This window comes from Hyla sarda, chromosome 10, assembly GCF_029499605.1.
Source record: "Hyla sarda isolate aHylSar1 chromosome 10, aHylSar1.hap1, whole genome shotgun sequence".
Lineage (NCBI taxonomy): Eukaryota > Metazoa > Chordata > Amphibia > Anura > Hylidae > Hyla > Hyla sarda.
This window is the reverse complement of record NC_079198.1, coordinates 17,706,600-17,732,748: the sequence shown is the minus strand read 5'-3', so window position 1 is coordinate 17,732,748 and position 26,149 is coordinate 17,706,600. Positions and strand designations below refer to the sequence as shown.

The 26,149-nt window shown below is 46.8% G+C and overlaps 1 protein-coding gene across 5 annotated transcripts in view; it reads left to right on the top strand.

Annotated features, from left to right (window-relative positions):
• LIPE (lipase E, hormone sensitive type) overlaps positions 1–26,149 on the top strand; it is a 78,852-nt gene that overhangs the window by 29,958 nt on the left and 22,745 nt on the right. For 4 of the 5 annotated variants that reach the window (XR_008848399.1, XM_056543625.1, XM_056543627.1 and 1 more), the window contains exon 2: positions 23,565–24,103. Coding sequence is in view for 4 of the 5 variants with exons in the window: in XM_056543625.1 (XP_056399600.1) it covers positions 23,565–24,103 (539 nt within the window). In the remaining variant the exon portion in view is untranslated. Of the gene's footprint in view, positions 1–18,857; positions 18,944–23,564; positions 24,104–26,149 lie in introns of those variants that run through there. The other variant, XM_056543628.1, reaches the window with a different exon arrangement.

The following is a 26,149-nucleotide window of genomic DNA, read 5'->3' as shown; positions in this document are numbered from 1 at the left end:
TGCAGCACTCCACAAGTTGCAAGGAAAAGGGTGGTTTTATTCCATCATGTGCATAGACGACGTTTCACCAGTCTCACACTGGCTTTTTCAAGATAGATATATAGATAGCATTGTAAAACATAATTTATGGTATAATCTAATGATGGGTTCCCTTTATTCTCCCACCTACAACACTCACTACCTGTCTGCACAATAGGGGATGACCGTCTGATTGGTGGGGGTGCACTTGCTGGAACCCCCCCTCACCATCACATCAGTGTGCGTCCACATTGTATTTGTATCTCCATCCTCCCATTTGCGGAGTCCTCTTCTCCCAGCCCTTGCTCAGTGGATTCATTTACAGGCGGCTTATCTGGGAGGACCACATCATCTTGCAGACAGGATAAGGCTGCGTTCACACGGCCATCTGTCCCCATTTTTTTTTTTTTTTATCCCCGTTTCGGTTTCATTCTTGCAGACTGTAAACGGATTAAAAATCTGTTTTGAAAAAAATCCCATTCATGTCAATAGGATTATTTTTTACAATCCGTTTACATCCGCTTGTACCCGTCTGCACTCATTTCCGTTTTTTTGACGGCAGAAAAAACGGCAGTTAAATAAAAACAGAAGAAAAAACGCATACAGTAAATTTAACATTGAAGTCTATAGAAAATGGATGAGCCTTTAATGTCATCCGTTTGCATCCGTTTTTTAAATCCGTTTTTTTTTAATCCGTTTTTACTTCTGAGCATGCTCAGAACAAAAAAAGATACAGTAAATTTAACATTGAAGTCTAGCAGTCACGCCCTCTCCCATAGACCTGTCACCCCTACTCCCCCCCCCTCCCATTGCATTGAGGGGGCCGACTCTAGAGATGAGCGAACTTACAGTAAATTCGATTCGTCACGAACTTCTCTGCTCGGCAGTTGATGACTTTTACTGCATAAATTAGTTCAGTATTCAGGTGCTCCGGTGGGCCGGAAAAGGTGGATACAGTCCTAGGAGACTCTTTCCTAGGACTGTATCCACCTTTTCCAGCCCACCGGAGCACCGGAAAGCTGAACTAATTTACGCAGGATAAGTCATCAACTGCCGAGCCGAGAAGTTCGTGACGAATCGAATTTACTGTAAGTTCGCTCCTCTCTAGCCGGCTCCAGTTTTAGGAACAGTTTGTTCCAAACGCTGAGCAGTAGAGTACCCCTTTAATATCAATGTCGGCTGGATTGTCCAACCATCTAATGTGTATTGGGGGCCGACTCTCCCCTGACAGATAATGCCGGCAAACGAAGGATTGGACTCGCTCAGCACATGATCCTGTGGGAGATAAGCTGCCACATTGAGCACACATGACACCTGCATATATATGATGGGATGGGAGGAACAGTTGTCGAGCTGTTCAGGGTGTAGGACCCCTTTAACATGTAGGGTGGGTTTGGTCTCCACTGTTGTGTGAATATTTTTGCGCTCCATTATTTTGCCTCTGTCACGAGGATGGCGCGATGTTCTTGTGAAGATAAAGATGAGGGAATAACATGTCCTTTCCTATTCTATGTAATTCATGTTCATCTTGCCAAGTGACCCGTGTTGTTGTTATTTCTTGTAGTGACTCATGGGCCCGTGTTGTTCCCTTAAGCCTGGACATATTTTACCCATATGGCCGCATTGGCATGGGCTCTGTGTACAGAGGGGACCCCTGGCCCACTGATATAACGTGTCCCCCGGGACAGCTGGTAATGGGAAGGATGTGATCACCAACGTAAACACGTCTTGTTCCACGAGTTGGGGAAGTTTACTTCAGTCTCCAGGGTTCAAAGGAATAACGTTTAAAGGGGTATTCCAGGAAAAAAAAAATATTTGACTATGCTACAGGGGCTGTAAAGTTAGTGTAGTCCATAATATAGTGTCTGTACCTGTGTGTGACGGTTTTCTCACAATTCTTCTGTGATTTTCACCCCAATATTTAGCATACAAAATGACTGTTGTCTCAGATTTTTCCCAGGTTGCAATGCGGCCGAGACCTGACATCACTAGTCAGCTGATGACAGGGAGCCCGTCTGCTTCACTGGGTGGAGGGATCGCTTGGTGGGAGAGAGATCAATCTGCAACTAATGCATCAGCTGTAGGCACCCTGATTGGAAACCACAGGTCTTTTGAATGGATGAAGCTCATTTAGGTTTCAATGGGTGGGGTGGCTGATGTGTGGGAGGGAGGAAAATGGAATTATGGGATTTGTAGGCATAAGAAGAAAACTCAAACAGGAAATACCAGTTCACAAAAAGCTACCACAGTGTTATGATAATCTAACAACATAGCCATTTAGCCCTAAGACAAGCGCAGATCCTTCCTAAGCATGTCCATTACTGCCTGCCATGTACGTACTAAAATCACTTTATGGCGGAGAGCCCCTTTAGGGTCTATTCACACGTACAGTATTCTGCGCAGATTTGATACGCAGGATTTCAAGCTGTGTTCAGTTTACATTGAAATCTGCAGCAGAGAATCCTGCGGATCAAATCTGCCCAGAATACTGTACGTGTGAATAGACCCTTAATGTATTCGGTATGAACCGGTATATATACCGCCCAGCCCTACTCCTGCATACTCAAAATATCATCCTGTACTTGTTGCTAAGCTCAGAGGATAGATGGTTAAAGGGGTACTCCGGTAGAAAACTTTTTTTTTTTTTTTTTTTAAACAACTGGTGCAGAAAGTTTAACAGATTTGTAAATTACTTCTATTAAAAAAATGTAATCCTTCCAGTAGTTATAACAGCTGTATACTACAGAAGAATTCTTTACTTTTTGGATTTCTTTTCTGTCACGACCACAGTGCTCTCTGCTGACACACCTGTCCATGTCAGGAACTGTCCGGAGCAGGAGAGGTTTTCTATTAGGATTTGCTCCTACTCTGGACAGTTCCTAAAATGAACAGAAGTGTCAGCAGAGAGCACTGTAGTTGTGACAGAAAAGAAATCCAAAAAGAAAAGAACTTCCTCTGTAGTATACAGCAGCTGATAAGTACTGAAAGGATTAAGAATTTTTAATAGAAGTAATTTACAAATCTGTTTAACTTTCTGACACCAGTTGTTTTAAAAAATCCTTTTAAGGCTCAACTCTATGATATTCCACTTTAAAGGAGTACTCCACCCCTAGATATATTATCCCTTATCCACAGGATATGGGATAAGATGTCTGATCACGGGGGTCCCACAGCTGCTCTCATTTTGTAACGTTGGGTGCGGGCGGCGGGGGTCGTGACATTCCGCCACGGCCCTTGTGACCTCAATCCACACCCCCTCAATGCAAGTCTATGGGGGGGGGCATGGCGATCACTACGCCCCTTCCCATAGACATGCATTGAGGGGGTGTGGCATGACATCACGAGGGGCATGGTCATGATGTCACGACACCCGCTCCAAGCTTCGGAACAAAATGTTACAAATGCTGGGGCAGCGGAGTACCCCTTTAATGGGGTTGTCCTAGGTGAAGGGCTCATATGTACATCCCCTGCTAGGGATCCCCTCTGTAAGGGTGGGTTCACACCACGATTTTACTACACAGTTTAAAAAAACAAAAAAAACGTATGCAACCGAACAGAAAACCGTGCCCATGGACTTTCTATTCAAAACCGTATGCACCATAATGTATACGGTTGTCGCCGTTTTTCAAACCATACGGTTTTTAACATTTTTTTTTCCCAGACGGAAAACTGTAGTCTACCACGTTTTTTGGTTCGGGTGAAAAACTGTATTAAACTGTATACGTTCTTTTTTGAACATGGGAGTCAATGGGAACCGTACAGAACTGTATGTGCGTACGGTTCCATCCGGTTTTTACCATACGGTTTTTGGCTTTGCTCAGTTTTTTTTCTTGGAATTTCAATCAAACAAGTAAAACTTTATTCATAATGGAGTGAAAAGTAAAAAACATATACGTTTTTTTCTTAAAAGACGGATGCAACCGGATATCATTTTTCATACGGGTTCACAATTTGTACACACGTTTTGATACAGTTTAGTCCGGTTTTGAGGAATCCGTTTTTTTTTTTATCAAAAACCTGATACAGGAACCGTATTGCAAAAACGTGGTGTGAACGCAGCCTAAGCCAGATCATAGACCACTAAAAACAGAAGCTCCTAGTTTGTGAGAGTTGGCATTACCATGTAAAACATGGTGGGGGGGATTCTGCAGGGTGTATGTGGACCCTAGGCAACCAACTTGGATTTTAAAGGGGTACTCTGATGGAAAACATATATATTATTATTATTTTTTTAATCAACTGGTGCCAGCAAGTTAAACAGATTTGTAAATGACTTCTATTAAAAAATCTTTATCCTTCCAGTACTTTTTTAGCAGCTGTATGCTACAGAGGAAATTCTTTTCTTTTTGAATTTCTTTTCTGTCTGTCCACAGTGCTCTCTGCTGACACCTGATGCCCGTATCTGGAACTGTCCAGAGCAGGAAAAAATCCCCATAGCAAACCTATGCTGCTCTGGACAGTTCCTGATACGGATAAAAAGGAAATAAAAAAGAAAGAGGACAGCGCCTCGTGTAATCCTGCGAGTGAGAGGAGGGGGTGACCGTCTGTATATGGACTCTCACCTGTATCTCCTCTTGGTATTTTGCATATCGCCCCAATTCAGCGGGGTACCAAGAAACTGCAGGCCGAAGGACCATGTGAAATGGTCCAGAGATTAGGCATATAGATTCAAGGAAAAAGAACTCCAAACGTGGCGCTGTTCCAGTGAGGCGAAAAATCCGTACTTATTCCAGTAAAACCATATTTATTGAACACAAGTTTTACAGGCACATCAAAGGCAAGACGCGTTTCGGGTCTCTACGTACCCTTTATCAAATGCGAAACGTGTCTTGCCTTTGATGTGCTTGTAAAACTTTTGTTCAATAAATATGGTTTTACTGGAATAAGTACAGATTTTTCGCCTCACTGGAACAGCGCCAAGTTTGGAGTTCTTTTTCATTCAATCTATAAGTTCCTGATATGGGCATCAGGTGTCAGCAGAGAGCACCGTGGGCAAGACAAAAAAAAAAAAAAAATTCAAAAAGAAAAGAATTTCCTCTGTAGCATACAGCTGCTAAAAAGTACTGGAAGGGTAAAGATTTTATAATAGAAGTAATTTACAAATCTGTTTACCGGTAACTTTCTGGCACCAATTAGATTTAAATGAAAATGTTTTCCAGCGGAGTATCCCTTTAACATGCCCGTCCACTGTCTTCTGATTGAAAAGCCAAGCACATACTGTATACATGTGTATAGGGAAGTGTTTCCCAACCAGGGTGCCTCCAGCTGTTGCAAAACTACAACTCTCAGCATGCCTGGACAGCCGAAGGCTGTCCAGGCATGCTGAGAGTTGTAGTTTTGCAACAGCTGGAGACACCCTGGTTGGGAATCACTGGTCCAGAACTGAGCTGCATGCTTACTATGCCTTTTGAGCTACATGTCTGTACAAGTCTCTTCTGTATGACGGTCTCATTCTACAGCTTTTCCACCTACTGATGCTGAAGTAACAGAAAATGAATGACAAAAGGGCAGCCAGACAACTCTTAGGCTGCGTTCACACCACGTTTTGTACTTACGGTTCCCGAATACGGCTGGGAGGGGGTGGGCGGGGCTTAATCGCGGCGCCCGCACTCAGCCGTATTCGGGAACCGTATTTAATGTATGTCTATGAGCCGACCGGAGTGAACCGCAGCCTCCGGTCGGCTGCGTTTTCGGCCATATGCGGTTTCCCGACTGTAGGCAAAAACACGGTTGACCACGTTTTTGCCTGCAGTCGAGAAACCGCATACGGCCGAAAACGCAGCCGACCGGAGGCTGCGGTTCACTCCGGTCGGCTCATAGACATGCATTAAACACGGTTCCCGAATACTGCTGAGTGCGGGGGCGCCGCGATTAAGCCCCGCCCCCCTCCTTTCCTGCGTAAATTAGTTCAGCCTTCAGTTGCTCCGGTGGGCTGGAAAAGGTGGATACAGTCCTTGGAAAGAGTCTCCTAGGACTGTATCCACCTTTTCCAGCCCACGGGAGCACCTGGAAGCTGAACTAATTTATGCAGAAAAAGTCATCAACTGCCGAGCCGAGAAGTTCGTGACGAATCGAATTTACTGTAAGTTCGCTCATCTCTATTTTTGTTCTGAGCATGCTCAGAAGTAAAAACGGATCAAAAAACGCATTGAAAAAACAGATGCAAATGGATGACATGAAACACTCATCCGTTTTCCATAGACTTCAATGTTAAATTTACTGGATCCGTTTAATTTCTTCCTTTTTTCTTTAGACGGAAACATGCTGGGAGTTGTAGTTTTGCAACAGCTGGAGGCACACTGGTTGGGCAAAAGCAGTATAGGGGGTCGGGAGGTGTAGCTGAAGAAGATTTCAGTGTATCCCCACCATTATTGTGCAGAATGGAAACCACTATTGTGCATAGTTCAAAAGCTACAAAGGATAAGCCGAAAAGTATGTGCCCCCCCCCCCCCCCATCACGTTGTTTCCTGTAGGTCATTGTTGTTGTTTGGGATGGGAGGACAATGCTTCTCTTTTCTTGATAAAAGTGCAGAGATCTCTGGCCGGCTTCCTGGAGCATTGTGTACAGAGGGCAGTGTGGGCAGAGAGGACTCGGGGACCACGTCCATTGAAAACCATGTGATGTTGTGGTGCCAGGCAGGACCGAGGCAACTGGTAAAGACCAACGCTCCTCACTGGGCACCAGATTATAACCGTATAGATTTATCTTCGTCTTCAGATTCCTATATCATGACTTTAAAGGGGTTATCCAGGAAAAAAAACTTTTTTATATATCAACTGGCTCCAGAAAGTTTAAACAGATTTGTAAATTACTTCAATTAAAAAAATCTTAATCCTTTCAGTACTTATGAGCTGCTGAAGTTGAGTTGTTCTTTTCTGTCTAAGTGCTGTCTGGTGACACCTGTCTCGGGAACTGTCCAGAGTAGAAGCAAATCCCCATAGCAAACCTCATCTACTCTGTGCAGTTCCCGAGACAAGCAGAGATGGCGGCAGAGAGCACTGTTGCCAGACAGAAAAGAACAACTCAACTTCAGCAGCTGATAATTATTAGATGGATTAAGATTTTTTAATAGAAGTAATTTACAAATCTGTTTAACTTTCTGGAGCCAGTTGATATATAAAAATATTTTTTTTCCTGGAATACCCCTTTAATAGGCAAACTTCTGAGACAATTTTATAGACTTGCCAGGAGGGAAGACCAGACTGAGAAGTCACCTCCTGTGATCAGTACAACGATGGTCATTGTTGGGGAAACTGAAGGATTTACAGTATATTCCCAGATAATTCTTCATGAATAAGGGATCTTTGGGTGACCTTCAAAGGGGTAGGAAAAACCAGAGCTGATTTCTTTAAAAAAAAGAAAAAGGCACCACTCCTGTTGTGTGTGGTATTACATCTTGGCTCCATTCACTTTAAATGGAACTGAGCTGCAACACCACCCACGACCTGAGGACAAGGGTGGTGCTGTTTTTGGAAGAAAATTGCTCTATTTTTCTATTCCTACATAAACCCTTTTAGGCTTCTTGACATGATGGATTATTCCTTCACTATTTTTGAGGCACAAAACGGGACCAGAAAGCTCTGGAACAGAAGTTGCAGGCGACCGGAATGACTCGAAAAATTTGAATATTGGAACTTAAAGGGGTACACTGGAGAATTTTTTTTTTTTAAATTAACTGGTGCCAGAAAGTGATATAGAGTTGTAAATGTCTTCTATTTGACAATTTAAAGGGGCATTCCAGGAAAAAACTTTATATATACACCTATATATATATTGTAAGGATTTGTCCCTGGGGATAGCTCTGGGATCGTCCTTGACACCGCCACAGGACACTTTTTCCACTTCAATCAGCAGGCAAACAGTACTTTATGCAATTCTGGCTCCTTGCCAGCTTTATTAGACATGTTGCAGGATAAATAAAACATAAGACAGGAACAAACAAAACCCTAGACCGTCTAGTCACTAACTAAACAATCCAGCATGCCCTGACTATCAGCTGGTGGGCTTTTCCCGGCCATTTAAACTTATACCTCCCTCAACCTTCTACTCACTGTTCTCGCACAGCATTTACAACCTCTTGCTGTGTATCTCGTCCACATCACTCTTGCGTCCACTCACAGCTCGTGCTGTGTGTTCCTCACTAGGTCCCCTGCCTCACCCCTACAGCCAACTTGCTGTCTTCTAGGGAGAACACCAACTATTCTGTCTGACTTCCTTTTAAACACAATTCCCCTTTCTGCGACTTCATTATATATATATATATATATATCAACTGGCTCCAAAAAGTTAAACCGATTTGTAAATACTTCTATTAAAAAATCTTTATCCTTCCAGTACTTGTTAGCAGCTGTATGCTACAGAGGAAATTCTTTTCTTTTTGAATTTCTTTTTTGTCTTGTCCACAGTGCTCTCTGCTGACATCTCTGTCCGTATCAGGAACTGCCCAGAGCAGCATAGGTTTTCAATGGGAATTTTCTCCTGCTCTGGACAGTTCCTGATACGGACAGAGGTGTCAGCAGAGAGCACTGTGGACAAGACAAAAAAGAAATTCAAAAATAATTTCCTCTGAAGCATACAGCTGCTAATAAGTAGTGGAAGGATAAAGATTTTTTAACAGAAGTAATTTACAAATCTGTTTAATAACTTTCTGGCACCAGTTGATTTAAAAAAAAAAAAATAATGTTTTCCACCAGAGTACCCCTTTAAGAAAAATAGCATTATTAAATGGGACAGAAATATGTCTGAAAGTATGAAATGAGGTTATCCTGGATTAGGAAAACATAGCTGCCGTTTTTTCAGAAACAGCGCCACCCCTGTCCTCAGGTTGTGTGTTTGTCACACCCTGGCTCCGTTAAAGGGGAACTCCGGTGGAAACAAGTGAACAACAAATTTTTCAAATCAACTGGTGCCAGAAAGTCAAACAGATTTGAAAATTACTTCTATTTCAAAATCTTAATCCTTCCAGTACTTATCATCTGCTGTATGCTACAGAGGAAATTGGGAAGTTCTTTCCAGTCTGACCTCAGTGCTCTATGCTGCCACCTCTGTCAGAAACTATCCAGTGCAGGAAAAGTTTACTATGGGGATTTGCTACTACTCTAGACAGTTCCTGACATGGACAGAGGTGTCAGCAGAGAGCAGTGTAGTCAGACTGGAAATAACTATGCAACTTTTGCTGGAGAATAAAGTAGCTGATAAGTACTGGAAGGATTAAATGGGTATTCCAGGAATTTTTTGGCTCCTGAAAGTTAAACAGATTTGTAAATTACTTCTATTGAAACATCTTAATCTTTCCAGTACTTATTAGCTGCTGAAGTTGAGTTGTTCTTTTCTGTCTGACCACAGTGCTCTCTGCTGACTCCTCTGTCTGTCTCAGGAACTGTCCGAAGCATTAGAGGTTTGCTATGGGGATATGCTCCTACTCTGGATGGTTCCTGAGACAAGCAGAGGTGTCAGCAGAGAGCACTGTTGTCAGACAGAAAAGAACAACTCCACTTCAGCAGCTGATAAGTACTGGAAGGATTAAGATTTTTTTTTAATAGAAGTAATTTACAAATCTGTTTAACTTTCTGGCACCAGTTGATTTGAAAACTTTATAAAACAACATCCCACTGTTATCTGTGTAATTTTGGTCACTTCTTGATGCGGAAACCGCAGCAGGTTGTCAAATGTTTCCCAATCGTTGTGCCTTTAGCTGTAGCAAATCTACAACTCCCAGCATGCCCGGACAGCCGAAGGCTGTCCGGGCATGCTGGGAGTTGTAGATTTGCAAAAGCTGGAGTCACACTGGTCGGTTAAAGGGGTACTCCACTGGAAAACATTTATTTATTTTTAAATCAACTGGTGCCAGAAAGTTAAACATATTTGTAAATTACTTCTATTAAAAAAAATCTTAATCCTTCTAGTACTTATCAGCTGCTATATGCTCCACAGGAAGTTCTTTTCTTTTTGAATTTCGTTTTGGTCTGACCACAGTGCTCTCTGCTGACACTCTTTTTATTATAAAAATACAAAACTTATCCAATACAACAAAAAACAAGCTTAACCAGCTATAATATAAATCAAAAACAAAACCCTGCCTAACCGGCCAGCCCAGCTTTACAAAGCAAAAAGAAAACAAACAAACAAAAACACACTGACACACATACCAAAAATGAACATAAAAACAGCACAACTTGGCTTAAACATAAACATAAAATTAGCACTACCTGGCTGTAACTCAAACCATCCATACTCGGGGGGGGGGGGGGGGGGGTAAAAAATAAAAAAGAAATAAATAAATAAATAATAATTATAAAAATAAAGAAATAAAAAAATAAAAATAAACAGCACAACTTGGCTTAAACATAAACATAAAATTAGCACTACCCGGCTGTGACTCAAAACCATCCATACTCGGGAAACAAAACAAAAGGGGAAAATAAATAAATAAAAAATATAAAAATTAAAAATATAAATAAATAAACAAAAACACGTAACACAACAACTGGTCCGACTGCCATAACTATAATATGAGACAACATAAAACGATGTAGATACAAAACCAAATAGATACAAAATCACTAATAGAAATTAATAAATTATAGTATATAAACATAAATTTATGCACCCTATTTACAGAAACCTACAAAAAAAAAAAAAAAAAAAAAAATATACAGGAAATCCCTACACTAGAACTGTGCCCTCACCCACACCACCCCTCCTGCACATGGGTCAGAGTCCATACCGTTCCTCTACAGTTTACAAAGTTCTGTCCTTAACTGACCCATGTCAGGTCCCCCAAAAACACGAAAACACACCACCACCCACAAATACACCCTCCCCACCTAGCACTCCACCCAACCAACTTATACACAAACTTATACATACTAACTAACAGACACTGAACCACAACCCACTTTAGGCCCAAGTTTGGTCGCCTGTAAGCCCTTCATGCCATATCAGCTTAAAACAAAACAAAAAAGCTAGCGTGCACATGCATTAGCCCTCCACCAGGAAGAAGGATGGCAGACTTGATACACCAAAATAATTTTTAACTCTTTTCCTAACTCCCCCTACAATTCTCCCTAATTCTATCCCTCCATTAAAGCTAACCCTACTCTCACCCTATCTCTATCCCTATCACACTTCCCCTATCCAAAATAAAGGTACTCTACCCAAAAGATCTAGTACCTAGGGCACATCAAAAGAAAACCCTCTCCACAGGAGAGAAGCCCTACTGGTACCAAGACTGCCATACTCCAAAGACCTGATCTTCCCGAGGTCACCGGTGATATTCCTACAGACCTCCACCTCGGAGAGGATTTTCTGCTGGGTCGACACTAAACACCGTGCATTCCACGTGTAGTACCTAACCACTAAACTAACTAAGAATAAAGTGCCCCGGTCTCGGCCACCCAGTGTCCTGAATGCCCCATAAGCCCACTCCGGATAGGTAAGGCCGGCAAGTTGACTCCAGCCGATGGAAGCGCCCACCCGGTTGTAAACCCCTATATTAAAGGGACAATGAAGCAGGAAATGGTCCATGCTTTCCAGCGTGTCCCCACACTCTTCTCGGGGACATCCCCGGTCATCAGAGTTCCTGCACTTCAGGTTGTCCCTTACATATAGCTTCCCCTGAAAGCAGCGCCAGGCCAAGTCCCAAAACTTCTGGGGGATCCTTTTCATGTTTAAAAGGTACAACCCCACCCTCAGATCCCGACCTGGGCAGTCCCTGAGTGCCAGAGGCTTCTGGAAGTGGGTCAACAGAACCCGTTTGTCAAGGAACTGCCTTGACTGGGTCCTGATCTCCCACACTCCCAGACCCCACCGACGTATCGCCTTCAGAGTCGGGGTAGCGTAAGCCGGAAGATATCCATGGGGCGTACGGAGGTCCTTCACTTGCCCTCCTGTCTCCCATTCCTGGAAGAAAGGCCGAAACCATTCCCTGCAGGAGAGTACCCACGGAGGAGCCCTCTCTGACCAGAGGTTTGAGATGTTAGCTTTTAAAAAGGTGTTTGTTAAGAACACCACAGGGTTTACCATAGATAAACCCCCTAGTCTCCTCGTGCGGTACGTAACCTCCCTCTTGACTAGGTTCATCCTGTTCCCCCATAACAGTTGAAAAAACAGGCTGTAGATCCTAGTGTAGTAAGCCTCTGGCAGGATACATACGCTGCCCAGATAGATAAACAAGGGGAGCAGGTACGATTTGATCAGGTGTACCCTTTCCCTGAGGGTCAAAGACCAACCCTTCCACTGGTCCACCTTCTGAGTGGCATCCTGGAGCTTACCATCCCAGTTTTTGGTGGGATAATCATCCTGGCCAAATGTGATGCCTAAGACTTTTGCTGATTCTTGGGGCCCTGGAAGGGTGTCCGGGAGATCAAACGTGGGATCCCCCCCTCCCAGCCAGAGACTCTCACACTTATCCCGGTTGATCTTAGACCCGGATGCCTCCGAGTAGCGTTCCACCTCCGACATCACCACATCAACCCCCTCTCTCGAGGAGACGAAAATAGTGACATCGTCGGCGTACGCCACTACCCCCTGGATGGCCCCCGGCTCCGCCAAACTCATCCCGACTCCCACCATCGGTCCGCAACTCACCCTCCTAAGGAAGGGATCGATCGCGAACACATATAACAGCGGGCTCAAAGGACAACCCTGACGGACTCCAGACCCCACTCCAAAAGAGTGGCCAGACCACCCGTTCACCAGTGGGAAACTCTCTGCCCCTGCATACAAGATCTTAAGCCAATTAACAAAAGTACTCGGTAAGCCATATCTCAGGAGGACGGACCAGAGGTACTCGTGGTTCACCCGATCAAATGCTTTGGCCTGATCCAAGGACAGCAAGTACCCCTTCCAGAAACCCGCACTACTCCGCTCCACTGCCTCCCTGACACTAAGGACAGCACTTAAGGTGCTTCGGCCTGGAACAGTGCAGTGCTGGGCCTCCGAAAGGAGCCGGGGTGCAAACTTCACCAGCCGATTAAACAGTATCTTGGCCAGAAGCTTCCTGTCCGTATTGAGAAGAGCTATGGGTCTCCAATTCTCAATACGGCTGGGATCTTTACCCTTTGAGAGAAGAATCAGGGCTGACCTCCTCATTGACTTTGGCAGAGTGCCCGAGGAGAGACACTCATTGAATACCTCAGTCAAGAGGGGAGCTAAAGACTCCTTAAAGGTCCTGTACCACTCAGATGTTAAGCCATCCGGACCTGGCGACTTCTTGGGGGCAAGCCCCTCGATCGCCAGTCTCACTTCCTCTTCCCTGATCTCTTCTGCCAAAACGCCAAGAGAGGGGTCTACCCCTGGCTCAGGAATGGTTTCAGCCAGGAAACCCGACATCACATCCCGATCCAGATCCTTCCTTCCCAAGAGGTGAGAGTAGAAGGATCTGACGATCTCCAAGATCCCTGATCTGGACCGATTCAGAGATCCTGTACTATCAATCAGTCCTGAAATGACTTTACTACTCACTGACATCTTACAGTTTCTGTAAGGGTCGGGCGAGCGGTACTTCCCGAAATCCCTCTCAAAAACCAAAGATGCGTGCCTATCGTACTGACACCTCATCAGCAAGGACTTCACTCTGGAGATATCCTCTTGGCTACCTCCAGTCGAGACAAGAAGCTCGAGTTTCCTCCTCAGACCCTGATACAGGCGATACCTGTTCAGGGACCTGAGGCTCGAGAGCTGGCGGAAGAACCCCGCAACCCGCTTCTTGAATATCTCCCACCACTCTGACTTACTACTACATAGGCCCAGTAAAGGTACCTGACTCTGAAGAAAATCCTCAAAGGACTGTCTTATCTCCGCTTCCTCCAGGAGGGACGAATTCAGCTTCCAATAACCTTTTCCCATCCGGGGGGTTTCTGAAACATTCAGGGAAAACAAAATCATACAGTGATCGGAGAACTCCACCTCAACCACGGACACTGCAGAAGAGACGGCTTCCTCCTTTAAATAAAACCTATCTATCCTAGACCTGCGACTACCTTGATGATAGGTGAAACCCGCGTGGCCCGAGGGGCTCCGGATGTGGGCATCCTCTAGGCGAGCTTCTCTAGCTATGCTAATCAGCGCCACACTATCGCAAGTCAGCGGACTATTGGAGCCTCTCCTATCTTGGGACCTCGTGACATTATTGAAGTCCCCTCCAAAGATCACCTGCCGACTCGTAAAAAGAAAGGGCTTAATCCTCATAAAGAGATCTTTACGGCCCCGCTTAGTTTGCGGGGCATAGATGTTAATGAGCCGGAGCTCTTGTCCCTTCATGAAGACATCTAAGATCAGGCACCTCCCCATTTCTAATTCAATAACCCGTCGGCATTCAACAGGAGCGGTAAAAAGGACCGCCACCCCACTATACGGCTCAGCCGCAAGAGACCAGTGGGAGGGACCGCGCCTCCACTCTCTTCTGGCTTTTACCAGAGAGGCTAGATCTGACAACCTGGTCTCCTGTAAAAAGAAAATGTCGGCTTCAACGCGGCCGAGAAAATCAAAGGCTGCGAATCTAGCCGTATCCGACTTTATGCTGGCACAATTAATAGATGCCAGCGTCAATGGGGTGAGTGCCGCCATACAGGGTGATTAAATTAGACGGCCACACCCTTTACTTTTGTTTTCCCTTCTTTTTTGCCCCCTCATCCCCTGAAGAAGACGAGAGGGCAGGACCACTCTTGGATCTTTTTTTCGATTCAGATAGATCCATATTATCCCCGTCTCCGTCCGGCCCCGGTCTAGCCCTGCCCTCTGAGGAAGGTGCCTCAATAGGACAGGGCCCAGTTCCTCCCAGAGGCTCTTTCTCCCTAGGCACCTCGCCCTCACCCTCCCCAGCCAAGGAGGGGGAGGAGATGGTATCGAGGACGAGGTACCGGTTTGACAGGTCAACCAGAGGGGGGGCAGTCAGGCTTCCGTTTTGAACCTGGCCCGTAGTACAAGGAACAGAGGGCTCTGACCTCTTCTTTCTCCCTTTCCTTTTGCCCTTGTCTTTCTTTTTAGGCCTCTCCCCACTCTCCTCATCCACACTTTCATAGTGGGAGGAATCGGAAGGGTCGGCCATATTGCCTTCCTCTCTGTGAAGCCTCCTGATCTCCCCATCCAGCACATCCTCCTCCAGGGCTTCAGCGGTTACAGGGCCAGCTTCAGGAGCAGAGGCCGGAGCTACCCCCGTCACCTGGGCACTCTCCAGCTCCCTACTCCTTCTACGATTTTCCTCCCGCCTTAGTTTGGCGGGGCCCTTTTTCCTCCTCACGAGCCCTGTTGCACCCCCATCCCTGCCCATACCCTCCCCGGCCGAGGCAACTTCACAGCTCTCCTCAGCCGGAGCGGCCGCTGCACGGGCGAAGGCGCTAGGACAACGGCTAAATGGGTGCCCAAGGACACCACACAGGTGGCACCGGATCTGCCTACAGGATGCGGCCAGATGTCCCACCCCACCACACAAAGCGCAGACCTGTACAGTACAGGCTGCGCTAAAGTGGGTGGGGCTGCCACACCTGTGACAGACCTTAGGCTGCCCCTGGTAGAAGACCTGGATCCTATCACGTCCAAGGAAGGCGGCAGACGGAATGTGGGCAACCGTACTCCCTGAACGTTTGAGTTTGACGGAAAACGTCCAGGCCCCGGACCAGATCCCGTGCTCATCCAAGTTTTTCTTGGGCATGTCCGTCACATCCCCATACCGTCCGAGCCAGGTCATGATGTCATAACAAGAAAGTGACTCGTTACGGGTCAAAACGGTCACCTTCTTGACAGCATTCTGACGGGAAATCGCCTTTACGGCGAAATCCCGCCAGCCGGGCTCGTTTTTTGCCACTTCGTAATTCGACCAGAAGAGTTCGAGACCCTCTGGCCGAACGAAACTGACGTCAAACTCAGACGATCCGTAGGGGTGAATCAGGGCAAAGATGTCACTCGCCCTGAATTCCATCTGAAGGAGGAGCTCAACCACTTTAGCGCGAGGTGGGCACGCATCCTCGCCCCTCCAAATCAGACGGACCACATTCCTACGGTTATTGTCCTGCCCGGTTGTCGGGAGGGACCAGACCACCTCCCCATTCCGCTCTCGGAAAGCCCCCAAACCGTGCCTCTCTATCCAGAAAGACAGGTCGACCTCACCCCTTCCCTCTACCTGGATCGACCTGTCACCCCTGCGTAGAGCCTCCAGGAGGCGCTGTTGCAAATGGCCCCCAGGGCCGGACGGAGACGGGGACCCCCCTGAACCCCCGGCAGCGACATTAGCATAGCTCCTAGGAGCAGTCACTGCCGGGGGGGCAGCCGGACCAAACCCAGAGCCAGAACCACTTACAACACCATTCACACCACAACTCTCAACCTCTTTATTTCCAGCCATACTACTACCACTCCCATCAACATTCAATCCACTGACACTCCCACATACACTCCTCTCACCCACAACACTACTACACCCATCAATATCACATCCTACATTCTTGTCCTGACTAACAAATTCTGGGCTGGCTGGGACTTGTAGTATGGCTGGCTTTAGTAAAGTCCTTTGTGCTGGCTTAGCCGCTGCTGGGGTCGACGCCGATGGTTTCTCCTTCATGGCTGATATCATATCTTGATTCTGGGGCTGCCCCACCGGGCGCACCCCAGCTCCTCCCACAGCGCCAGCACCTGCTTCACCCAACTTCACAGGCTCTGTGGATAATCCCGGCGCCCGGACACTCCCCCCCCTCACAGGGGAGTGCCCCGCAGTGCCGGTAATGCCCACAGTACTCGGGGAACCGCCCCCCGAGCACACAGGGGCATAACTCGCGCTTCCCACCATAAGCCCATCCTGCCCCTCCCTACCGGCAGGATGGGTGGGCTTCACATCTATTGCGTCTGCAGCTTTTACTGACGCCATGCTGTACCCCCCATGCTGGCTCCGTTCCACCACAGAAACGGAGTCTGGCAGTCTGGGGGGCCCAGCAGCCTGAACCAGCTTTGCAGCTGGCCCAGACTGCTGGAAAGGAACAAAAACGTACTTCAATGATTCTTGTGTCTTTTGCTTTTTCCTCTTAACTGCCACATCATCACAGAGATCATCACCAAAGGTGAAATGCTGGAGGTGGGCTGGGGACTCCTGCATGACTATCGCCCTTAGCAATCCCCCAGCCTCACTCTCCACATCATCCTCCTCGCTCTCACTTGAAGGAAGAGCCACCTGGGCCGGTTCAATATAGCTGTCCTGGGTGGCCTGGGTGTCACAGGGAGCAGCCACAGGCACAGCGTCTTCCTCCACATTCTCATCCTTTTCCTCATCACCACCATCCTCACTTTCTTCACCGCCACTACTCTCCCCATCATCCACCTCCACCTTACCTGGGGATTTCGTGGCGGCAAACCGGTCTTCATTAATCAGCTTTTCCTGGAAAAGACCGCTTCCCTCCAGGATCTCGTCTCTCCTCTCCTCCAGCTTCACAATCTTGCTTTTCAGCGCTGTGATCCTCTTTCTTAGCTCTGGCCTGTTCTTTTTGGACCCCGTGCTCACCAGATTCTGAGCCACACGTAGATCCTCCCTGGCCATCCTCAGCTCCTTACCGCACTGGTCATATTCCGCAAAGCGTGCGGCCATGCGGGAGCAGTATGTATCGCTCGACTCCTTGGGCCCTCTCTCTGCCCACATCTCCACTTTTTTCCTCCTCGCCTTGCTTCCTCCAGATCTCTGGTTGGCACCCGTCGCCGTGGAAGCAGAGCCTGCATTGCTGCAGACTCTGCCAGATTTTCTTCCTCCGGCCGGAACAATGGCTGTTGCAGTTTTCTCTCCACCCCCCGCCAGCCTGGAAGAACGGGAAGTGGAGGCTCGAGATTTCCGGGGCTCCATGCAGGGGAGGCTCTCCCCAGGAGTCTGCCACCCTCCTGGGAAAAGCAGTTAGAACACCTGCCTCTGTAGTTCTCTTGGAAGTCCTGGAGAGCTCAAACAGGGACACACCCGCACACTTCTCACACTGAACAGCTGTGTTTCACAGGATGTGCTCTCTGCTGACACCTCTGTCCATGTCAGGAACTGTCCAGAGCAGGATAGGATTGCTATGATGATTTTCTCCTACTCTGGACAGTTCCTAAAATGGACAGAGGTGTCAGCAGAGAGCACTGTGGTCAGACAGAAAGGAAATTCCAAAAGAAAAGAACTTCCTGTGGAGCATATAGCAGCTGATAAGTACTGGAAGGATTAAGATTTTTTTTTATCAGCTGCTATATGCTCCACCGGAAGTTATTTTCTTTTGGAATTTCCTTTCTGTCTGACCACAGTGCTCTCTTCTGACAACTCTGTCCATGTCAGGAACTGTCCGGAGCAGGATAGGATTGCTATGACGGTTTTCTCCTACTCTGGACAGTTCCTAAAAGGGACAGAGGTGTCAGCAGAGAGCACTGTGGTCAGACCGAAAGGAAATTCAAAAAGAAAAGAACTTCCTGTGGAGCAAATAGTAGCTTAATAAGTACTGGAAGGATTAAGATTTTTTTTATAGAAGTAATTTACAAATCTGTTTAACTTTCTGGCACCAGTTGATTTAAAAAAAAAAAAATGTTTTCCACCGGAGTACCCCTTTAATACGGGAGGGTATCTTCTACCTACGACAAAAATTCAAGCATCCGCATCTGTTTTCTGCAACGTATACTCCATATCTGTGTGAACATGGCCTTAGAGCGGATCCAGCATTTGCAGATGTAGCAGACATAAGCCAAGGGCCGACGAGTGATGGTGCAGTGCCCGGTGGGATGCCCACGTGCCGTGACGCGGTGGGCATCATCCTCATGGGACCACTTCGCTTTCCAAGTGGGCTGCTTCAGCCGCGGCTCCCTCCTCCCCCTGTAGGTTTATAGCTGTACGAGGAGGAGTTCACTTAGACATTGAGATTTTACTGTCCGAACAAGCAAAGTCCATCAGAGACAAGTGAGAGGCGTCCGGGGTAATCCACTCGGCAGGTATGATGGGGGGAGCATGGACACCCTGGGTTACGGCCGCCCGTTGAATATTTATATACTGTTTTTCCATTCCTTCGCTTAGTCCTCTGGTCTATCTCTCATAGTCCTCGGAGCTCGCAGTGACCTTCCCTCTATTGTGACACTTCTTGTGCTGAGGCACATTGGGCTCTAGATAAGGGAAAGTACAGCTGCTCACCAGATGTTTGAGGGAGGAGGGGGCCTCCGCGAGTGTGCACTCAAGATACCAACGATGGGACTGGTCACCGAAAGGGACACTAATCCTAAAATCCACAATGCTAGACACGGGCTGCTGATCAGTCAAATGTGTGTAGGAATCCTTCTATACTGACTTAGCCTGGAATATAGAGATTCTTCTATACTGACTTAGCCTGGAATATAGAGATCCTTCTATACTGACTTAGCCTGGAATATAGAGATCCTTCTATACTGATTCAGCCTGGAATATAGAGATCCTTCTATACTGACTTAGCCTAGAATATAGAGATCCTTCTATACTGACTTAGCCTGGAATATAGAGATCCTTCTATACTGACTTAGCCTGGAATGTAGAGATCCTTCTATACTGACTTAGCCTGGAATGTAGAGATCCTTCTATACTGACTTAGCCTGGAATATAGAGATCCTTCTATACTGACTTAGCCTGGAATATAGAGATCCTTCTATACTGACTTAGCCTGGAATATAGAGATCCTTCTATACTGACTTAGCCTGGAATATAGAGATCCTTCTATACTGACTTAGCCTGGAATATAGAGATCCTTCTATACTGACTTAGCCTGGAATATAGAGATCCTTCTATACTGACTTATCTTGGAATATAGAGATCCTTCTATACTGACTTAGCCTAGAATATAGAGATCCTTCTATACTGACTTAGCCTGGAATATAGAGATCCTTCTATACTGACTTAGCCTGGAATGTAGAGATCCTTCTATACTGACTTAGCCTGGAATGTAGAGATCCTTCTATACTGACTTAGCCTGGAATATAGAGATCCTTCTATACTGACTTAGCCTGGAATATAGAGATCCTTCTATACTGACTTAGCCTGGAATATAGAGATCCTTCTATACTGACTTAGCCTGGAATATAGAGATCCTTCTATACTGACTTAGCCTGGAATATAGAGATCCTTCTATACTGACTTAGCCTGGAATATAGAGATCCTTCTATACTGACTTATCTTGGAATATAGAGATCCTTCTATACTGACTTAGCCTGGAATGTAGAGATCCTTCTATACTGACTTATCTTGGAATATAGAGATCCTTCTATACTGACTTATCTTGGAATGTAGAGATCCTTCTATACATACAGCTGGTGAACTAAGTATTTAATACGTCACCATTATTCTCAATGGTCCTGTTTCTTTGAGACAACAGTTCCTACTAATTCCAGATCCCTTTGAAGCTCCACAAGTGTCCTTGGCTCTTGGACAACTCTTCTGATTATTCTTCTCTCCTCTGTCAGAAATCCTGTGAGGAGCCCCTGGTCGAGGCAAATTTATGGGGAAACCATTGTCTTTCCGCCTCAGTATTATGGCCCCAACAGTGCTCATTCAGAAGCTTAGAAAATGTAACCAACGCCATTGTTATGTTTTACAACAATTAGATTATAAAGGTCTGGAGACAGCTCTTTGCTTTTACCCATCACGAGATGTGTCTTGTGTGACACTTTGACAATGAGACCTTTTTGTAGCCATCAGTTGGGACTGAGCCAGCTGATGTTAATTTGCACTGACAAGGGGTTGGATTGATTTGACATTACTGATAGATCTCAGCTGTTGTCTTGGCTTTCCATGCCCTTTTGCACCTCCCTTTCTTCATGTGTTCAATACTTTTTCCCTGTGTCATTTCACATAACTTCATTTCTGAGCTTATATGTTTTGGTTTCCTTTGTATGTATGGATCACTTGGGTTGTTACCAACATCTGGTGATAATTTCATGTCAATAGCACCTTTGAAAATATATTTAGCGAGAAAAATGGTGACGTGTTTAATATTTATAAGACAGAAAAACCTTGGTGCTCGGTAGTGCGAATGTGTGATTTATTTCATGTGCAATATCCACAAAATAGATAACGTTTCGGTCAAACATTGACCTTCATCAGATCTAGAATCATATGACATAAATAACAATGAGTATACAGTGACCCCCTACCAATGAGTATACAGTGACCTACGATGGCCCCGACATACGATCATTTCACCATACGATCCCTCTCAGAGGCAGCATCAACATACGATGCTTTTGTATGTCGGGGCCATCACATAAACTGCTATCCGGCAGCGCAGACTGCTTCAGCTGCCACCGGATAGCCGTTTACGGTGCCCCGTGTTGGTCCGCTGATGATCACTTACCTGTCCTCGGGGCTCCGGCGCGTCCTCTTCGGGATCCCCTGCATCGTCGGCGCTCTCCATCGTCATCATCACGTCGCTGCGCACGCCGTCCCGTCATCCAATAGGAGCGGCGTGCATGGCGGGGTGCCGGGGAAGCAGAGGCCTTGCCGGAGCATCGGGGACACCCCGGGGACGCGGCGACAGCGATGAAAGGCTACATCATGGGCAGCGGTGACGGTCCGGAGCGGCGGGGACAGGTGAGTACAACTTCCTCTACCAGTGGTCTTCAACCTGCGGACCTCCAGAAGTTGCCAAACTACAACTCCCAGCATGCCCGGGTGTTGTAGTTTTGCAACATCTGGAGGTCTGCAGGTTGTAGACCACTGTCCTATACTTTACATTGCACGGATCCCTCAACATACGATGGTTTCAACAAACGATGGTTCATTTGGAACGGATTAGCATCGTATGTTGAGGGACCACTGTATGTATGTGTGTGTATACATATATATATACACATATATATACACAAAAAGATGCTCCACAGAAAGTTCTTTTCTTTTTGAATTTCCTTTCTGTCTGACCACAGTGCTCTCTGCTGACACCTCTGTCCATGTCCGGAGCAGGAACTGTCCGGAGCAAGAGAGGTTTTCTATGGGGATTTTCTCCTACTCTGGACAGTTCCTGACATGGATAGAAGGTGTCAGCAGAGAGCACTGTGGTCAGACAGAAAGGAAATTCAAAAAGAAAAGAACTTTCTGTGGAGCATATAGCAGCTGGTAAGTACTGGAAGGATTAAGATTTTTAAAAAGAAGTCATTTACAAATCTGTTTACCTTTCTGGCACCAGTTGATTTGAAAAAAATTGTTTTCCACCGGAGTTACCCCTTTAATGTTGATGACCTTGGAAAGCTGGGTGACAACCATAGCCAGAGCTGCGATGTCCATTGTACCAGTCGTCTTTCAGCTTTTGCAGGATTAACCTTACTGCACAAAAATATGTTTTTCTGTTTAACAGACTTTAAATGGTTAAATGAGAAGTAAATCTGTAATGAATGGAGTCCTGTCAGGGACGGATTACTTTTGTCCCTGTTTGTTTTCTACCCCCTCAAGGCCGGTGAGGAGGAGAGCGCTGTCAGTGCATGTAGCCTCCTTCTTCGCCATGGTCCACCGTTCACTATTAAAGGGGTACTCCACTTGTCAGCGCTCGGAACATTTCGTTCCGGTGTCGGCCACGTCACGCCGACCCAATGCAAGTCTATGGGAGGGGGCGTCCCGCCCCCTCCCATAGACTTGCATTGGGTCGGCGTCCCGTCCCCTCCCATAGACTTGCATTGGGTCGGTGTCCCGCCCCCTCCCATAGACTTGCGTTGGGTCGGCGTCCCGCCCCCTCCCATAGACTTGCATTGGGTCGGCGTCCCGCCCCCTCCCATAGACTTGCATTGGGTCGGCGTCCCGCCCCCTCCCATAGACTTGCATTGGGTCGGCGTCCCGCCCCCTCCCATAGACTTGCATTGGGTCGGCGTCCCGCCCCCTCCCATAGACTTGCATTGGGTTGGCGTCCCGCCCCCTCCCATAGACTTGCATTGGGTCGGCGTCCCGCCCCCTCCCATAGACTTGCATTGGGTTGGCGTCCCGCCCCCTCCCATAGACTTGCATTGGGTCGGCGTCCCGCCCCCTCCCATAGACTTGCATTGGGTCGGCGTCCCGCCCCCTCCCATAGACTTGCATTGGGTCGGCGTCCCGCCCCCTCCCATAGACTTGCATTGGGTCGGCGTCCCGCCCCCTCCCATAGACTTGCATTGGGTCGGCGTCCCGCCCCTCCCATAGACTTGCAATGGGTCGGCTTCCCGCCCCCTCCCATAGACTTGCATTGGGTAGGCGTCCCGCCCCTCCCATAGACTTGCATTGGGTCGGCTTCCCGCCCCCTCCCATAGACTTGCATTGGGTCGGTGTCTCGCCCCTCCCATAGACTTGCATTGGGTTGGTGTCTCGCCCCCTCCCATAGACTCGCATTGTGTCGGCGTCCCGCCTCCTCCCATAGACTTGCATTGGGTCGGCATCCCGCCCCCTCCCATAGACTTGCATTGGGTCGGTGTGACATGACATCACGAGGGGGCGTGGCTGACCCTCGCAGCGTGCACAGAGCGTTTGGAACGTTTCAGTGGAGTACCCCTTTAACAGTGTTATGTCCTTCAATAGGGATACATAGCATTCTGTATCCTCTCCATTGTTTGTCATCTCCGTCTTCTGTCTTTGTAGGTTTGGTGGTCGTGCCCCCCGAGCAGATGGATCCTCGGCCGCTGTTCCAGGCGGTGGATGCCCTCTGCCAGGACAACATCCTTCATTTTGGGGAGTCCACCTCTGAAGTGTCCTCCCGGCTGGTGCAGGCGTTTTACCGTATTCAAGAACAAGCCCATGGACTGGAGCCTGCCCTGCGTGCCCTCGCTGCAGTATGTCCCCTGTTTGACCTGGACCCCGACACCCCGGCTAATGGCTACCGCAGTCTGATAAAGGTGGTACTGTCCTGCACCCAACACATCCTCCACAAGTGCCGCTATGTCACGTCCAGCCGCCGCAGCCTCTTCTTCAGAGCCGCCCACAACTGCGCCGAGCTGGAGGCCTACGGAGCCGCTCTCACCCAGCTACGCGCTTTGCTCTGCTTCGCACAGCGCCTGCTCACCGCCAACCGTCACGGCGACCTGTTCTTCCGCCAGGAGCGAGGCTTGTCGGAGGAGTTTCTAAAAGAGTACAGCACTATGCACAAAGGCTGCTTCTACGGACGGTGTCTTGGCTTCCAGGTGAGTGCAATAAATGAAAGGTTCTGGTGTTTTAAGGTTTACTAGGAGTTACCCTTTAAAGGGGTATTCCAGGGAAAAACACACACACATATATGTATATATATATCCAGACCAGATTTAGTGTTTTTCAGGCTACCATACGTTATGCACATTGACCACTTCCTTTGAAAAGACCATCTCATTTTTTAATGCAAATTTGGGTGGTATTCCTAAAGGGGTACTCCGCTGCTCAGCGTTTGGAAAAAACTTTATATATATCAACTGGCTCCGGAATGTTAAACAGATTTGTAAATTACTTCAATTAAAAAAAAATCTTAATCCTGCCAGTAGTTATCATCTGATGAAGTTGAGTTGTTCTTTTCTGTCTGACCACAGTGCTCTCTGCTGACACCTCTGTCTGTCTCAGGAACTGTCCAGAGCAGGAGAAAATCCCCATAGCAAACCTCTAATGCTTTGGACAGTTCCTGAGACAGACTGAGGTGTCTGCAGAGAGCACTGTGGACAGACTGAAAAGAACAACTCAACTTCAGCAGCTGATAAGTACTGGAAGGATTACGTTTTATTAATAGAAGTAATTTACAAATCTGTTTAACTTTCTGGAGCCAGTTGAGATATATATATATAAAAGTTTTTTTCCAAATGCTGAGCAGCGGAGTACCCCTTTAGGAATACCACCCAAATTTGCATTAAAAAATGAGGTGGTCTTTTCAAAGGAAATGGTCAATGTGCATAATGTATGATAGCCTAAAACCACTAAATCTGGTCTGGATATAGGGTGGTGGTCGTTCGGAAACCTTTCACTGTATTTGACTCGCTCCTCACTTTCTCTGGCTCCGTTCGTTTTCCCGACCTCGACCTTCAGAGCAGCCTTGGCATGTGTGACGATGACGTGACAGCCGCTTATCTGTGCCAGTGATAAGATAGGATGTCGATGACACGGATTCTCCCTATTCGCCTGTATTCCGCTCACCTTGTGATGCCCGTTGTTGTCAGCGTACATTACTCACATCGGGACGTGTTCTTTTATGTTTGCATATTTCAATCAGCTGTTACAAAACACTTGGGTAATGCCAGGTTCTGGGACACATGTGCATCACTGGGGTCTGAAGAGGCTGGCATGAGCTTGTGCCATCTGAATTAGATACTAATATTGCTGCTGTTTTTGTGAACATATGTACAGATGGGATGTGGACCCTGAGGGTCTATTCACACGTACAGTATTCTGTGCAGATTTGATGCGCAGGATTTTCTGCTGCAGATTTCAATGTAAACTGAATGACTAGAAATCCTGCGCATCAAATCTGCACAGAATACTGTACGTGTGAATAGACCCTGAAGGGGTATTCTAGTTAAAAAAAACATTTTTTTTCCATATGAACTGGCTCCAGAAAGTTAAACAGATTTGTAAATTACTTCTATTAAATAATCCTTCCAGTACTTATCAGCTGCTGAAGTTGAGTTGTTCTTTACTGTCTGACAACAGTGCTCTCAGTCTGTCTCAGGAACTGTCCAGAGTAGCAGCAAATCCCCATAGCAAACCTCTTCTGCTCTGGACAGTTCCTGAGACAGACAGAGGTGTTAGCAGAGAGCACTGTGGTCAGACAGAAAAGAACAACTCAACTTCAGCAGCTGATAAATACTGGAAGGATTGAGATATTTTTTTAATAGAAGTAATTTACAAATCTGTTTTAACTTTCTGGAGCCAGTTGATATGGGAAATTTTTTTTTTTTTTTTACTGGAATACCCCTTAAAATATGGCCTTGTATGCAGGAGTGTGGCAAATGATCATTGGCTTTAAAAGTGGGTGCCCCACTGATTTGGCAATAGGTCATGTGTGCTGCCGCTATAGTCAACTCTGACAGACATAACAGAGTACATCGTATGACATGACCGACCATCGCTCCATATGTCCAGGAGAACAAGTGATAGGTAGGGGTCCCGGTAGTCAGACCCCCATCCCTTAGTGACTTTCACCTACCCAGCCGATGCCGGTATCCATTATCATGTTACTCTCATTTTTCCGCTTCTTTTCTACTGACTGTCCA